At 33.8% G+C, this 18573-nt stretch overlaps 1 protein-coding gene across 9 annotated transcripts in view; it reads right to left on the minus strand.

Annotated features, from left to right (window-relative positions):
- The window catches only part of SEC24B (SEC24 homolog B, COPII component), a 117294-nt gene that overhangs the window by 53305 nt on the left and 45416 nt on the right, over positions 1–18573 (minus strand). For 5 of the 9 annotated variants that reach the window (XM_077142574.1, XM_077142573.1, XM_077142577.1 and 2 more), the window contains exons 3-4: positions 10088–10255; positions 1792–1896 (exon numbers count right to left, since the gene is read on the minus strand). The exons of 1 other annotated variant lie outside the window; for it this stretch is intronic. In XM_077142574.1, coding sequence (XP_076998689.1) covers positions 1792–1896; positions 10088–10255 — 273 coding nt within the window. The remainder of the gene's footprint in view (positions 1–1791; positions 1897–10087; positions 10256–18573) is intronic. 3 more of the 9 variants (XM_077142576.1, XM_077142575.1, XM_077142581.1) reach the window with 2 other exon arrangements.

Genomic DNA, 18573 nt, shown 5'->3' on the forward strand with positions numbered 1-18573 from the left:
AATGATGACAGTAATGAAACATAACCCATGGGATAAAATAAGAATTCATGAGTTAATATGGCGCTAAAGAAATCACTGGAGAAGGGAAAGCTCCTCCTTACAATAAAATATCGAGTCATAAAAGGAATATTGGAGTTAAAAAATCATCAATGAATGCTAAAATTAATGGGTAAAAAGTCTGGTAAAGGACAGAACATTTTCATATTCTCAAAGAATCTCTCCACAAATTACTTATAAATTTTAAAAGGGGAAAACAGTAAGTTTACAGTGGAGAAATTTGGCAGATATCACCTTAAGCATATGATCAAAGTTAATACCAATATTGGAACAAACTGACACTGTACCTGGAATATGATACACTAAGAACACAAGATTACTTCAGTGTTAATCCTGCCAGAAATGCATTATCTGAATCTAATCATGAGAAAACATCAAATAAAGCCAAACTGAGGGACATTCTACAAAATAACCGACCTATCCCCTTCAAAAATGTCAAAGTCAAGACAAAGAAAGACTAGAGAATTGTTCCAGATTAAATGAGTCTAAAGAAACACACCAGCTAAATGTAATGCATGATCCTGGGTCATATTCTGGACCAGGAAAATAGCTGTAATAGTTCTTAATAAAACAATTGTTGAGATTTGAATCAGACTGTTTAACAGATTTACTATATCAATATTCAATTTCCTGATCACTATATTGTCCTTATTCTTAGGAAATATACACTGACGTATTTAGTGGTAAAACTCATGATGTTTCCAACTTAATTTCAAATAGTATAGAAAAAATACATATATAGATTAAGAAAATTATAAAGCAAGTGAGGTAAAAATGGTTTATCTGGATAAAGGATATATAGGAGGTTCGTTTACTCTTATAACTTTTCTATAAATTTGAAATTATATTAAAACTAAAAGTTACAAAAATTTTCAGAACGAAAGGTATTTACATAAGAACAATTATATCTCATCTAGCACCTTCTTCTCCCTCCAGGCTTCTCAAATCATGCATAAGGATTTAAATATGAAAACATACACAGTTAATAGAAACTTTGGTTACATGGATTGTTTGTAGAGGGAATCCTTCCACTCAGTGATAAAGATAACAGGACATTCATGGTCACATACAGTAACTATCATCACTTATTGATTCAGTCTTAAACCACTAGAATTAATACAGGAACTAAACTGCTTATTTTTCTCCAATATACTATCTATCAAAGGCAGAAAAAGATATTACTTAGGTTGTAACAGACAACCAGATACACAAATTCTTCAACTAGCAAGATATGAACTACTACTTCATGAAGCAGGAATGTAACTACAAATTCTGAGCCTTCTAAGTTTATGACATGAAAGGCACAAATCACGTCATAGAAACACTGTTCTATTCCTCTATCACTATTATAAAATCTATGTTTTGATTAGACTAAAGTAGCATGCAAAGCAGAAAATCTTCCTAAAAAGGTGCTAGAGCAATCATCAATTCAGCCCAAGGCTTCAGTCAGGACTCATTCTTTTGCATATAACACGAAGGAAATGTATTTCTGAAACAGAAAGCACTCTTCCGTCATGAAAGATGCGTTCCATTATTTATGAAATGGTAAAGATGTCCAAAGGAGAATAACAAACAAATGAAACACTTCTTTTCAAGTGACCCAACCTTCTAAAACCCAAATCAATTAAGTTCATTGTGCTAAATCTATAAAGACACTTTTTTAAAAGACTAAGACTTTGAAAATGAAAACTTGAGTAGGAAAAGATCAAGAGCTGATGTAAAGCTAAAGCAGACCTGCTTCCTCATCCTCCTCCTCCTCTTCCTCATCATCGGAAGTTGATGACAAGGGAGTTGGTGCAGAGCTAGCTTGATTATTAACATATTCACCAAACTGCATGCCTGTAAAGTGGAAAGCACAAACACAAGAGTCAAACCAACAGGAAAGACGAGAAATAAAATTTTGACATTGCATTAAAAGTGAGAAAGAATTCTGACATTCCAAAGAACATCCCAGCATGCATATTAATATTAGCAAATGTATAATTAAAACTGGAACAGTTAGAGAATCTCTGCCAAGCAGTTTAGTAAAAGCAGCTTTATTATGAACTAACAGGTTTAAGTGTGAAAAACGTACCAAGTGGTACACAAATTATATTTAGGAAACTGCAGTGATATTCTCTGAACATTTTTCTACGCTCTACACATGTTACCTTCTTTGACCTTAGGGCCTTTGTGGTATACTTCCATTGGGACTGGGCATTCTTGGTGGTCAGTGATCATTTCTACCGAACTTAATTTGTACAGCATACAACACACATACAGATACTTGGTACCTTCCTTCTGCTAATGCCACCTTGATGGTAACTCAGGTCCCATAACGGAAAAAGAATGACAGTTAAAGAAAAGAACTGTATTCAACATAGTTCTCTGTACACAGTAGATGCTCAAAAAGAAAAAAAAAAAGAGAGACATTAACTATGGCTCTTCAAATATGATAAATACAAAAAACTGAATTTTCTGAGAGAGTATGTTATTTCAGCTTTCACCTATTGCCTGATGTGTGTCTGAAGAAGGTAAATGGGACTTGCTCTCTTGCAGGATAAGCCAATTGAGGGTAGATCTTTGGAAAATGCACAACTGGTAAACTGTATAATACTTTCCTTAAAAAAAAAGATGTTTTCATTATTTAATTAATCTGGCAAAATCAAGATTAAAAAATAAAAATTCACAAGGGTCATAAATGGAAAGTAAATTTTAATTAAAAATGAAAACATTTTATTAAGCAAAATAAACATCCTTATAAGAAAAAATCTTATAGTTCTACTTTGAAAAAAAGAAAAAAAAAATCCCAATAACATAGTAGAGATTTTCAAGAGCATTTCATAATATTGGAAGGACTATGAAGCCTGTCTCATCAAAATTGCATGGTAGTACTCTGATGCTCTCTTTCTGTTTTTCAGGTGACCTTTTAAATTAACACTAATAAATATAATTTATCTCTATAGTAAGAAAAAAGTATGGGAGAACATAATTTGAGCATAGAAGAAACAAAAATTAAACCGTAGATTAGTGAAGGTTTGAACTTCCCACCATGACTAAAGGAGTCAAGGAAAAATACACCAGCTTTGCTAAAACATTATTTAACATAGATAAAACAGCAGCTATCACAAATTCATCTAAGAAAGTAAAAATCACTGTAAAATAAATTCAGGCAATACAAAAAAATTTATATCTTGAAAGACTAAATTCAGAGAGGCATGTTCCTCTATAACAGCCTAGTTAAAATGAAAGTGTGACTAATTTAGAGCTTAAGTAAAATTATATTAAGAAGTTTATGATTAAATATAGGTTGACAGAAAAAGGTTTTATGGGAAAGGAACTCTTCTTCAACTTAAGGACTCCTTAAAAAGTGAAGTACTTTCTCAACATACAATTAGCATTGCATTTTAAATGTATACATATGTATATACAATAAGAAGAAACAAAAAGAGATTCCAGAGATTAGAGTTATGGCTAGAAAGAGGCTGAGAGCCACATCATTCCCTCTAAGAAATGCGAATGGTGAGAGTTTGAAAGACTACTCTTTCTTCATATCCTTCAGATAACATATAGCAGAATATGATAAACTCTCCCAGCTTATACTCTGGAGGTCACTCTCATATAAGCTTCAGTTAGACATTGGTACCTATCATAACTTGCTAAAACCCCAACCAAAACCATTACAGTCAATCCTAAAGAACACCTAGGGCAATATATAAGATCCTACAAAGGTTCTACGCATTAGGGTAACTTTCCAGAAATCTACAACCTCCAGATAGGTCCCTGGATCAGTTAAGTCCTGAAACCTAAAGGGGCCAGCCTCTCAGAACATCTGTAGTTCCATCTTCCTACCCCATGTTACTGACAGCCCCTTCCAACATGAAAAAGAATGACCATAGCTCAAATATCCCTAAAGGGTGGGGGAAAGATCAAAGATGATGGTGGAGTTATACAGAGAAGGTAGGGTTTAACAAATGAGTATGACTGCTGAATCATTATACTGACATTTCTTTTAGTCTCCAGTATCTCAGAATAGCTAGAAGTAAAAGCTTAAAATTGTGGAATTGTAAGCCATACCAAACTCTGAAATCCATTCTACAACTAATTGTTGCATTGTGCTTTGAAATTTATTATTTTTTTGTATGTATGTTATTTCTCGCAAAAAAGAAAGAAAAAAGTTGATTGTGAAGATAAAAAATATGTATTCTTTCTAGCTTCCAGTGTTCTAAAGCAGCCAGAAGGAAAACTCTGAGATGATGGTATGGCAGCCCATGACAAACTCTGGGATCTGTCCTGTAATTACTTGTTGAAGAATGCTTTGAAAATTATTGCTATTTTCTATCTTTGCTTTGTAAATATGTTAAATTACACAGTGTAAAAAGTTTAAAAAAATAGGAAAACAACAACAACAAAAAAAACCCAGCCTAAAATCCACTGTAGAAATGCACATGGAGTAACTCCTATCACCACTACAAAATGGAGACGGAATGCTATATCCTAATTTATTCTGTCTTAACAAAGCTTTCAAATATGAATCACTTAAATCAAGAAGCAAGAAACTCTTCACAGAAAATAATTTATCATCATAAGAACTCTGTCATTTACAGGGCCCCAATATTTTAAAAAAGACGTTCAGTTTAATTCCTAGTATTACAGTACCTTCAGGCAAAATTCTAGATGACAATATCCTTGGGGATGCTCAATAAAAGGTATCTTCACTGTTCCCTAGATACAGCTACATTGGTAATAAACACAACTAGTCTTTAGGGAACAAATCCCTTGTGAAGGTTAGCTTTTTTAAATTCAAGAGAGTTCAGACTTTTGAGAACTGTAATCTTTCCTGGGCTTCAAACTAGGTACATATATAGAAGACTTTCCAGGGGTTCCCATACAAAAGGGTTTTTAAGGCAATTTCCAGATCTTCAACTTTCATGAGTATTCTATTTTCTAAAACTCATCAACCTAAGAAAACACCTGTGTTAATAACAACCTTTCCCTCATTTTACAAAGGAAACAACATAACCTTTAACTTATTCTAAATCTTACTACGACACACTACCCAAAGGTGCCTTCCACCCGAACAAAAAATACAAAAACAAAAAAAACTTAGGTGCCAAACAAAGGGGAAAGTCCTATTTCTTTAAATGATTAATCAAGACAACTTAACTCTATAGGCCTTTCTTTTTTCTTGCTAATCTATGTTTCAGCTAAAGTTGTGGAAAATAGAATTGACTCTCATTGGAATATTCTTAATTCTGAAATGTTGAAAAGTAAGGTGGTGGGAGTATGGATAAATTTACTTCATCATTTTGCTTTTATGAAGACCCTAACCATTCCATCAAAGAAGCCATTTATTTTGCAAGAAAGTCCCATAAGAACAATGCACAAACAGTAAGAAATTTTGAAAAGAAAAGCTGTATGATATAACAGATAAAAGTGGGGATTGTAGGTTTAACTCAAAGTTCTACATTTAACTTTCTTCGTTTATGTCATCCGTAAAATGGGAATAATAGCTACCTCAAATGGTTGCTGTACCAAGTGATTAATATATTCTAAATACCTAGAATGGTGCCTATATATAAAGGTTAGTTATTTATTACTGTTGAACTCTAAAACACGGGTGTTTGTGTTTAAAATTTAAAACAATTTTCAGCTATTCTTAATACTCATCCCTGGGGTGGGTGCTTAGTAAGAAAAAAAGGACTTTCCAGTCTTAGCAATGCTAATTCTTTTTAAAACAAACAGAATATTTTTTGGACTGCCAATGCTTTTCTAGATACATTGGATAACACTCATAGATAAAAATTCTACATACTATCAGACTGTGTGTGAGATGCTGAATAAAGTACTTACAACCTATTTTATCATATCATGAAATATTTATAATAATTAGTCAATCCTACTTTATATATACTATAAAATATTTAATACTTTCTACCTCCTATTAACAAAAATACATTTGCTAGCAGTGGACTTACCTATTAGTACTTAGGCATATATATTTTTCCTTGTTAATTAAATAAATAGGAAAACTTTTATCATGGTGTCTGATTCTGATTTTATGCTTGATTCTTACTTAAATATAAAAAAAAGTACTAAATACCAGAATTCAATACATGTAGTATATATAATGTTTACTGTAGGAATCTGATGCATTTCAAGATAATGTGAGCTTCATAAATAGTATAATATTAGGTACACATTACATAGCTTTACTTCAAATTAAGTAATAACAATTAGTATATTGACTCATTGGCCAGATTTTTTTTAACCTATTATAATAATGAACGAATTATAGCTATGACCTTTAAGTTTAACTGCTTTTAATAATGTGCCTTACAAGATGTATGCTATAATTTATTTCTAATTGCTTGAACTGAAAAATTAGTCAGACTTTTTTTCTGACCAAATGTGAAATCTTGCCCCCTGGTTTGAAAATAACTACTTCCTCTGACAAATAGGTTCAACAGAGATAATACAGAATAAAATTACCTAAACGGTGGCTTGAAGTTTTTGATAAAAATAAAAGGATGTGATGATTATACTGGTAAAGGTATCATAAAATTAACAATAGTTTGAACAACCTGATAAGGTAAAATGAACACTGGGTTTGGAGGCAGAAGTTCAGTACCTTCTTGGCACATTTCCTAGAGAGTTTCTATGACTCTGGGTAAGACACCTAACCTAACTTATCTAAGCTCAATTTCCTCATTTATAAAAGGAAGATGAGATATATATATATGCCTGCCTCACGTAATGATCAGGTGAGATGATAAATGTTCAAGTATTTGTAAATCATAAACTGCTAATAATAAAGTGATGTTACCGACTAGCTAGAACCCGGAAAACATTAAAAGCTGGAAAATAAATCTAATAAGCAACAACAAAAATTTCTGACATATAAAATTAAAGGTCTTTAAATACACACACACACACACATACAACAACAATACTTGCGTAAAACTCTTCCATTACCATTCTTATAAATTTTATCTGAACAGTTTCTCAACATTTATATCTATGGAAATATAAACTAGGAATAAAATTAACCTAATCATATCTCATCCTAAAAATAAATCATAATCCCAGATCTACAAAGCAATGAGATGAGAGGGAAATGAGTCCATTCAGCTTACTGAAAGATGCACTTCCAATAAAAATGTACTTTCCATATAAATAATAGCAAAATTCATTACATATGTATGTTGTCTTGGCCAACTGTATACTAATAATAACTGTAATGATAACTTCAACCAAAAGGAAAAAATATTAATGCTTAGAAATGTATGGTCATAGAAAATAAAACAAATTTAACATTTTCAAATTATTTGGTGCTGTGGCAGAGAATTATGTTAGTGTGATAAACGGTTTCTAGTTTAAGAACATGTTATATTATTACTTACATTCAGAGAGTAGGGATAGGTCTTCAAGAAAAAAAAAAAGGCAAAACATAAACTTTCCAAATGTTAAAGAAGGCCTTATTTGTCATTTAAAAAAAGGGTGATGGCTGGGGTATAATTCCACTGGATACATTTGAAAAATAAACGCTACATCCTTGTTTTAAAAGTAAACATATGTAATATGTTGAAAAATATAACTGTAACTATTTAAACTTTTGATGAAAAATTTTGGTTGGCAATCTAAAAAATGTCCAAGGAATTATACAGTTTTTTCAAATGTATTTTAAGGGACTCAAAGCAAAAAACTTGAAGCTTCCCATTTACAAAGTACCAGTAAAAAATGCCAAGTTTTCAGAGAACAACTAAGAGAGGGTATACCTACAGGGAGATGAAAAAAAGACTGATCTTTTTGATGCATTAATCGCATTAATATTTTAGTAGTCCTATCATATGCTTTGCAAGTTGTACACAGCACAGCTCCAAGAGGCATCATTCTCATAAACTACAGCTTGAACGATCATATATGATAACTCTGACACATAAACATTTGTTTTATGTACTCCAGATCTATTCAAAGGCAAGGGGGCCACTAAGAACCAAACTCCTTCTTAAGAAACAGGAACAATAACAGCTACAATTCAAATATTTCCAATATTATCTTTTCTGGTATTTCCACAAGGAGCTTATCTTTGGTAAATCTAGACTTTATTCTAGCCAACAACAACAAGAAAAATACAGTGTCATTTTTATACAAAGAGCACAAGATTGTAAGGTTTGAGCTAAAAATCTCACTATGGTTAAAATGGGAAATTTTAGGTTATATATATATATATGCTTCTAGACTGAAAAATTCTTAAACCATAGAACTGTACAACACAGTGAATCCTAATATAAACTAGGGACTTCAGTCAATTATAAAATGATGATAATATTGTTTCATTAATTGTAAAAAAAGCACCACACTAATGAAAAGTGTTAACAGGGAAAACTGTGTGTGGGGACATATGGGAACTTGGTACTTTCTGCATGATTTTTCTGTGGTAAACTAACTCAAATATTTAAAAAATCTTTCTATATTCTACATATTAACTTGTGATCTTGGGTGAGTTACTTAATTATAGTGAACCTCAATGTTCTCAGCTGTAAAATCTGTAAAATATCTCCCTCATAGGATCAATATGGGGATTAAGTGAGATAATGAATATAATCTGGCATATTGTAAATGCTAATAAATGGCAGCTTCTTCTGTTTTCAAAATCTATTTTATTAGTAAGATTTTAGTGGGAAGGTAGTTTAGGAAATGATATTTATAATAAGACGGTAGGATGGTATTTAAAGCAAGAAGTCAAAAACAAAATGTGACAGGAAGAAAGAAATTAGGAGGGACAATGTAAAGAAAAATTAAAAGAAGCAAGCTATTTAAGAAATGGAAGGCAGTCATGGATATAGAAGAAAGACAGGAAAAGATACCATTCATTTAGTCAGGGCTTCGACCTACCCTTAAATTTCTTGTATTCATGATAAACAATACTGTCCTACCAACCCTTCACTTTGAAAGCAAATATTTATAAGGAACTAGATTCTATTCCCACTAAATTCACTGACATATTAGAAATCACTGTGCATTCCCTGGTGTGCAGTTGATTTTTCTATAAAACCAAATAAGGGAACTTAAAATATATAAAAATATATAATGTGATCAACAGATAGAAAGGCCTCTGTTAACAAAATAAAATTTACAACAAATATATCAGGCTAATAATTTATGGTGTTTTTTCCTTTTCTGACTATAAGAACACATGAGAAGGAGTTCATACTTAAGATTGGGAGCTGTCACTACATAATAGTACCTAAATATTATTTATGATTGCTCTGGAAAAAAACCTGATGATTCCTAAAAACAGTACTGACCAAATGAAAAAATGCAGTAGCTTAACATAGTATAGTAGATTAATCAATAGTTTATGGATTTTAGCCAGGCAAAAATAACCAAGAATACCACCAAAAGAAAAGTCAACACATTGGGAAACAGAGTCAAAACAACATATCTTTGATTATTTGTCATTTATTTAACACATGAAGAGCTTTAAAAAACAAATACACTATATAGATGTCAATGTTGCAAGAGTATAGGTAACAATTTTGTTCTCATCCCTACCCATCCCCCATATTTGGTCAAAGACTACTTTCTATTAATATTAACTACAAACCCAGTAAACATCTAACAAAGGATATGGCAATCCACTAAAGGAGGAAATTTGGGTTGTTTTATTTTATAACAAAATAAACTGATCTTTAAAACACAGGAAATAAATATCCCATGATAGAGGTTTGAATTAATAAATACACTGATGCAACAGATTAGCCTTAAATGACTAATAAGACTATGCAGATTTATGAAGACTGGCTATGTACAGTTATATATCTTATAATCTAATGTAAAAGCAAAATACACAATGGTATCTAAACTATGGTTGCAAGTATGTAAAATACAGTCATAAACAGAGATTGGAAGTTAATATAAAAAGGAAAACAAGTATGTTTGGATTGGGATTATAAATGACATTTTTCCTATTTCATAATTATGGCTATACAGTTTGACTTAAATTTTTGGTTATTTGAATATATAGTAAAGTGAATTTCTCAAATACCTTTGTGTTGCATAAGCTCTGATGGCTGTTTAACTGAGGCCACAGGCTCAGCTGGGTGATGTGTAGCAGGAGACATTCTTGTTGACACAGCTCCTGACAAAACAGTGGATACTACTGGGCTGGAGTTGGGAGGCTGAACATTTTGCATAACAGGACAGGCTAAGGATTCTGCAACAGAATACAAGAAACTATTTCAACTACACCAACAAACTTTAGCTATATTAAAAGAGAGTTGCTAAGGAAAATATTTTATTTGAAGTTCTTGAAGAAATTTTAGTAATACCAATTCACATTGAGCTAACATATTTAGAAAATGAGGTGGTTTATAAAAATGACTTTTCAAAAACTGAAAACAATTCACTCATAATGACAACTTTCCTAATATTTTCATGAACTCTCTTACCTTCTTCAACACATGAAACCAAAACAGTTTTTCAGTTAATAACTGATCATCACTACTATTAAAATCAATTATTATATTATTCAACAGTGTCTGAGGTAAGAAGATGAATACAGGTCATTTGTTTCTGCAATGATGTGGTCCCTAGATTCCATAAATATATCTCGAATCAGCTCAGATCACATTTTGCATTGTAAACTGTCATTTGACATTTGCTATTTCACACATGAAGTAACCCTGACTATACAGCAAGTTGACCTTCTGGAATAAGGTTCTGTGATAAGGTTCTGGGCTTCTGTGATAGTTCATAAGGTTAACTCCAGGGAGAGAAAGCTTCCCCAAAGTTGAACTACTGAATAAATAGTAGGATATAAAAACAAAAAAAAATAAAATTAGATCAGAGTAAAAATAATCTTAAAAAATAAATAAAATTGGATCAGAGTAACACACATCATAATTTACCTATTTACTGCAAAACAATATCCAGCATACATATGCTTGAAAAATGGTTCAACTTTCAGTAGACCAAGATGGTGGAGTGAGATGTTCTAGGGATCAATTCTCGTCAGCATATTTCAGCAACTAGCAAAAACTGGCAGAGCTACTTTTCTCAGAGCACCAGAAAGACTTAAAGTTTGCAGAAATAGAGAGTACATCAAGTAAAGAAAAGACAAATTAATCAATAGTTTATGGATTGATAAACATCATGGTACCATAACTGGCTCCCCACATACTCTCACTGGTTAGGTATGGAGCCAGCTTGTGCTCTCAATACAGGTCCCTGGTCCTATGAGGGAGAAGAGTAGCCCCTATGAGCACACTGGTGTACATATATGTCTGTGCCAATCTATCTGGTAGCATTCAGAAAAACAAAACCAGAACACTTGTCTCTGGCTCATCATCCCAGAGCTTTCCCAATACCCAGAAGTAGCTTGTGTGCAAACAGCTAATCAGTGTAAGGCCCAGTACAAAACAATCAAATTGTACTTGTCTAGGACAAAGGAGTATGGCTATAAGATACACAACACGGCAACCGAGAACGGGCAGGAAAGACTATTTCATAGGGAGAAGAGGGAAATTTTAGATCCCTGTAAACACAGGAATTCCTAAGCCTAAGAGAAGATGAATGTTCAGAAAATACTGAAGAGGACCCTATACTTTGACTTTGGCTGTTCCCCAGATTCACTGGTAGGAGAGCTAAGTTCTAAAGGAGAGGATCAGTCAACACAGAGAAAATTTGCAAAGACTGTGAAAGGTGTTTCTGCATTTGTTTGTTTTTAGTTTCTGACAATCAAGGAAAACTATTGAATCAATAGTTGGATACCAACATAAAGAAGTGAAAGGTTAGGGACTGAATTTCAGAGCTAACAAATTAAAATTCTAAAAAGCATAGTGTAAAACAAAATATTACAAGGATGGCAGTTTGGAGGGTGTTATGTTCTCCAGAAAAGGCCACGTTCTTTTAATCCATTAAAAGATTAAGTGAACCTGTGGGAAATTTGGTGAGGCAAAATAAGTTACAAACAAAAGAGAAAATACCGTATGATCTCATTTAGAAAATACTGGGGCCTCGACTGTAAGCTCTTAGAGCAGTCACATTTAGTGCAGAGTGGTAACATTTCTGGATATTGTTTTATACATGTATAACCTGGCATTTAGAGATAAGAATGAAGCCAATCTGGTCAGGATTAAGATAATTCAGAATACAGGGGTAAGAAAGACATTGCCTATATTTTAGAACGTCACCTACTCTGAGACAAAGGAAGAAAGTTTTATTATGCCCAGAACCTAGGTTTTCTGTAGCACATAATCTAACTCAACCTGTCTGGAAAGATCATTTAAACAATCCAAACAAAGAAAGCCCAGAATAAGAACGAGAGCCTTTAATTCTGTATAACAATGCAATGCCTGGATAAATCCCAGCGTACATTAAGCAGATAATCAAAAAGTATTGACAATGTCCCTTGAGAGATGGGAGAAAAATTACGGAACTATTAAACTTTATCACCAGGGAAACCCCAGATATGGTGCCAAGAATTAGGGACATCCAAATCAACAGGCCAAGCCCTTAATCTTACGGCTTGCTCCTTGGCTATAGGTATGCCTCAGAGTCACCTCTGGAGGACTTCTTGTTGCTAAATGTGGCTTCTCTCTAAGTCCAACTCTGCAAGTGAAACCATTACCCTCTCCCCTATGTGGGACCTGACATCCAGGGATGAAAGTCTCCCTGGTGGCATGGGAGATGACCCCCAGGGATGAGTCTGGCCCTGGCACCATGGGATCAACAATGCAATCCTGACAAAAAGGGAGAAAAGAAGCGTAACAAATAAGGTATCAGTGGCTAGAGTAGTTCAGAGTAGAGAGGCTACGCTGGAAGTACTCTTATATATGCTTCAGTTTGACAGTGGTACCTATCATAACTTGCCAAACCCTAACCAAAACCATTCGAGCCAATCCTAAAGAACACCTAGGGCAATAGATAAGATTCTACAAAGGTTCTATGTACTAGGGTAACTCCCCAAAACCTATAACCGCCAGGTGGGTCCCCGGACCAGATAAGTCCTGAAATACAGAGGGGTCAATCCTTCCAGAACATCAACTAGTTCCATCTCCCTATCCCATATTATAGACAGCTCCTTCCAACAGGAAAAAGTCAGGATGGGTATAGCCCAAATATCCCTAAAAAGCGGGAGAAAGATCAAAGATGACAGTGGAGTTACACAGAGAAGGTCAAGTTTAACAAGTGTGTATGAATGCTAAACCATTGTACTGATATTTCTTTTAGCCTCCAGTACCGCAGGACAGCTGGAAATAAAAACTTAAAATTGTGGAATTCTAACCCATACCAAACTCTGAAATCTATTCTACTATTTCTATTTCAAAGTTCTGTGCTTTGAAATTTATTGCTTTTATGTATATATGTTCTTTAAAGAGGAGGAGTATAACAGAGAAGATAGGATTTAACAAATGAGTATGACTGTTGAATTATCATACTGATATTTCTGTTGGTCTCCAGTTTCTTGGAGCAGCTAGAGGAAAAAACGAAAAATCATAGAACTGTAATCCATATGAAACTTTAAAATCTGTTCTACAACTGGTTGTTAAATATACTTGGAAATTTATTGCTTTTTTGCATATGTTATATTTCACAATAAAAAAACATTAAAAAAAAAGCATAGTGGACAACAAAAAATTACAAGTATGGTAGCTTAGAGTCTGTTATGTACCCCAAAAAGCCCATACTCTTTTTTTATTTTTTATTTTTTTTATTAATTAACAGAAAAAAAAGAAAATAACCCAACATTTAGAAATCATACCATTCTACATATGCATCCAGTAATTCTTAACATCATCACATAGATGCATGATCGTTTCTTAGTACATTTGCATCGGTTTAGAAGTACTAGCAATACAACAGAAAAAGATATAGAATGTTAATATAGAGAAAAAAAATAAAAGTAATAATAACAGTAAAAAAAAAAACAAAAAACAAAAACCTATAGCTCAGATGCAGCTTCTTTCAGTGTTTTAACATGATTATTTTACAATTAGGTATTATTGTGCTGTCCATTTTTGAGTTTTTGTATCTAATCCTGTTGCACAGTCTGTATCCCTTCAGCTCCAATTACCCATTATCTTACCCTGTTTCTAACTCCTGCTGGACTCTGTTACCAATGACATATTCCAAGTTTATTCTCGAATGTCGGTTCACATCAGTGGGCCCGTACACTATTTGTCTTTTAGTTTTTGGCTAGACTCACTCAGCATAATGCTCTCTAGGTCCATCCATGTTATTACATGCTTCATAAGTTTATCCTGTCATAAAGCTGCATAATATTCCATCGTATGTATATAACACAGTTTGTTTAGCCACTCTTCTGTTGATGGACATTTTGGCTGTTTCCATCTCTTTGCAATTGTAAATAACGCTGCTATAAACATTGGTGTGCAAATGTCCGTTTGCGTTTTGCCCTTAAGACCTTTGAGTAGATTCCCAGCAATGGTATTACTGGGTCGTATGGCAATTCTATATTCAGCTTTTTGAGGAACCACCAAACTGCATTCCACAGTGGTTGCACCATTTGACATTCCCACCAACAGTGGATAAGTGTGCCTCTTTCTCCGCATCCTCTCCAGCACTTGTCATTTCCTGTTTTGTTGATAATGGCCATTCTGGTGGGTGTGAGATGATATCTCATTGTGGTTTTGATTTGCATTTCTCTAATGGCCAGGGACATTGAGCATCTCTTCATGTGCCTTTTGACCATTTGTATTTCCTCTTCTGATAGGTGTCTGTTCAAGTCTTTTTCCCATTTTGTAATTGGGTTGGCTGTCTTTTTGTTGTGAGTTGAACAATCTATTTATAAATTCTGTATACTAGACCTTTATCTGATATGTCAATTCCAAATATTGTCTCCCATTGTGAAGGCTGTCTTTCTACTTTCTTGATGAAGTTCTTTGATGCACAAGTGTTTAATTTTGAGGAGCTCCCATTTATTTCTTTCCTTCTTCAGTGCTCTTGCTTTAGGTTTAAGGTCCATAAAACCGCTTCCAATTGTAAGTTTCATAAGATATCCCCTACATTTTCCTCTAACTGTTTTATGGTCTTAGACCTAATGTTTAGATCTTTGATCCATTTTGAGTTAACTTTTCTATAGGGTGAGAGATATAGGTCTTCTTTCATTCTTTTGCATATGGATATCCAGTTCTCTAGGCACCATTTATTGAAGAGACTGTTCTGTCCCAGGTGAGTTGGCTTGACTGCCTTATCAAAGATCAAATGTCCATAAATGAGAGGGTCTATATCTGAGCACTCTATTCGATTCCATTGGTCGATATATCTATCTTTATGCCAATACCATGCTGTTTTGACCACTGTGGCTTCATAATATGCCTTAAAGTCCGGCAGAGTGAGACCTCCAGCTTCGTTATTTTTCCTCAAGATACTTTTAGCAATTCGGGGCACCCTGGCCTTCCAGATAAATTTGCTTATTGGTTTTTCTATTTCTGAAAAATAAGTTGTTGGGATTTTGATTGGTATTGCATTGAATCTGTAAATCAATTTACGTAGGATTGACATCTTAACTATATTTAGTCTTCCAATCCATGAACACGGTATGCCCTTCCATCTGTTTAGGTCTTCTGTGATTTCTTTTAACAGTTTTTTGTAGTTTTCTTTATATATGTTTTTTGTCGCTTTAGTTAAATTTATTCCTAGGTATTTCATTCTTTTAGTTGCAATTGTAAATGGGATTTGTTTCTTGATTTCCCCCTCAGCTTGTTCATTACTAGTGTGTAGAAATGCTACAGATTTTTGAATGTTGATCTTGTAACCTGCTACTTTGCTGTACTCATTTATTAACTCTAGTAGTTTTGTTCTGGATTTTTCCGGGTTTTCAACGTATAATATATCGTCTGCAAACAGTGATAGTTTTACTTCTCCCTTTCCAATTTTGATGCCTTGTATTTCTTTTTCTTGTCTAATTGCTCTGGCTAGAACTTCCAACACGATGTTGAATAATAGTGGTGATAATGGACACCACTTGTCCATTGTCTTGTTCCTGATCTTAGGGGGAAAGTTTTCAATTTTTCCCCATTGAGGATGATATTAGCTGTGGGTTTTTCATATATTCCCTCTATTATTTTAAGGAAGTTCCCTTGTATTCCTATCTTTTAAAGTGTTTTCAACAGGAAAGGATGCTGAATCTTGTCAAATGCCTTCTCTGCATCAATTGAGATGATCATGTGATTTTTCTGCTTTGATTTGTTGATAAGGTGTATTACATTAATTGATTTTCTTATGTTGAACCATCCTTGCATACCTGGGATGAATCCTACTTGGTCATGATGTATAATTCTTTTAATGTGTTGTTGGATTCGATTTGCTAGAATTTTGTTGAGGATTTTTTTTTTTTTTTTTTTTTTTTTTTTTTAAAGGAAGGAAAGACAGAGAAGGAAGGAAGGATAGAAGGGAGGAAGAACGGGAAACATTTTTAAACATTTTCTTGTTTTATTATATTTTGTTTGTTTTGCTTGTTTTTTACATGGGCTGGGGCCGGGAATCGAACCGGGGTCCTCCGGCACGGCAGGCAAGCACTCTTGTCCGCTGAGCCACCGCGGCCCGCCCCTGTTGAGGATTTTTGCATCTATATTCATTAGAGAGATTGGTCTGTAGTTTTCTTTTTTTGTAATATCTTTGCCTGGTTTTGGTATGAGGGTGATGTTGGCTTCATAGAATGAATTAGGTAGCTTTCCCTCCGCTTCGATTTTTTTGAAGAGTTTGAGGAGAGTTGGTACTAATTCTTCCTGGAATGTTTGATAAAATTCACATGTGAAGCCATCTGGTCCTGGACTTTTCTTTTTTGGAAGCTTTTGAATGACTGATTCAATTGCTTTACTTGTGATTGGTTTGTTGAGGTCATCTATGTCTTCTTGAGTCAAAGTTGGTTGTTCATGTCTTTCCAGGAACCCGTCCATTTCATCTAAATTGTTGTATTTATTAGCGTAAACTTGTTCATAGTATCCTGTTATTACCTTCTTTATTTCTGTGAGGTCAGTAGTTATGTCTCCTCTTCCATTTCTGATCTTATTTATTTGCATCCTCTCTCTTCTTTTTTTGGTCAATCTTGCTAAGGGCCCATCAATCTTATTGATTTTCTCATAGAACCAACTTCTGGTCTTATTGATTTTCTCTATTGTTTTCATGTTTTCAATTTCATTTATTTCTGTTCTAATCTTTGTTATTTCTTTCCTTTTGCTTGCTTTGGGATTAGTTTGCTTTTCTTTCTCCAGTTCTTCCAAGTGGACAGTTAATTCCTGCATTTTTGCCTTTTCTTCTTTTCTGATATAGGCATTTAGGGCAATAAATTTCCCTCTTAGCACTGCCTTTGCTGCGTCCCATAAGTTTTGATATGTTGTATTTTTATTTTCATTCGCCTCGAGATATTTACTAATTCCTCTTGCAATTTCTTCTTTGACCCACTTGTTCTTTAAGAGTGTGTTGTTGAGCCTCCACGTATTTGTGAATTTTCTGGCACTCCACCTATTATTGATTTCCAACTTCATTTCTTTATGATCCGAGAAAGTGCTGTGTATAATTTCAATCTTTTTAAATTTGTAAAGACTTGCTTTGTGACCCAGCATATGGTGTATCTTTGAGAATGATCCATGAGCACTTGAGAGAAAGGTGTATCTTGCTGTTGTGGGATGTAATGTCCTATAAATGTCTGTTAAGTTTAGCTCATTAATAGTAATATTCAGAGTCTCTATTTCTTTATTGATCCTCTGTCTAGATGTTCTGTTCATTGATGAGAGTGGTGAATTGAAGTCTCCAACTATTATGGTATATGAGTCTATTTCCCTTTTCAGTGTTTACAGTGTATTCCTCATGTATTTTGGGGCATACTGGTTCGGTGCATAAATATTTATGATTGTTATGCCTTCTTGTTTAACTGTTCCTTTTATTAGTAGATAGTGTCCTTCCTTGTCTCTTTTAACTGTTTTACACGTGAAGTCTAATTTGTGGGATATTAGTATAGCTACTCCTGCTCTTTTCTCGTTGTTATTTGCATGAAATATCTTTTCCCAACCTTTCACTTTCAACCTATGTTTATCTTTGGGTCCAAGATGTGTTTCCTGTAGACAGCATATAGAAGGATCCTGTTTTTTAATCCATTCTGCCAGTCTATGCCTTTTTATTGGGGAATTCAGTCCATTCACATTTAGTGTTATTACTGTTTGGATAATATTTTCCTCTAACATTTTGCCTTTTGTATTATATATATATCATATCTGATTTTCCTTCTTTCTACACTCTTCTCCATACCTCTCTCTTCTGTCTAGTGCTCCCTTTAGTATTTCTTGCAGAGCTGGTCTCTTGGTCACAAATTCTCTCAGTGACTTTTTGTCTGAGAATGTTTTAATTTCTCCCTCATTTTGATGAGCAATTTTGCTGGATATAGAATTCTTGGTTGGCAGTTTTTCTCTTTTAGTAATTTAAATATATCATCCCACTGTCTTCTAGCTTCCATGGTTTCTGCTGAGAAATCTACACATAGTCTTATTGGGTTTCCCTTGTATGTGATGG

This window comes from Tamandua tetradactyla, chromosome 24 (assembly GCF_023851605.1).
Source record: "Tamandua tetradactyla isolate mTamTet1 chromosome 24, mTamTet1.pri, whole genome shotgun sequence".
Taxonomy (NCBI): Eukaryota; Metazoa; Chordata; class Mammalia; order Pilosa; family Myrmecophagidae; genus Tamandua; species Tamandua tetradactyla.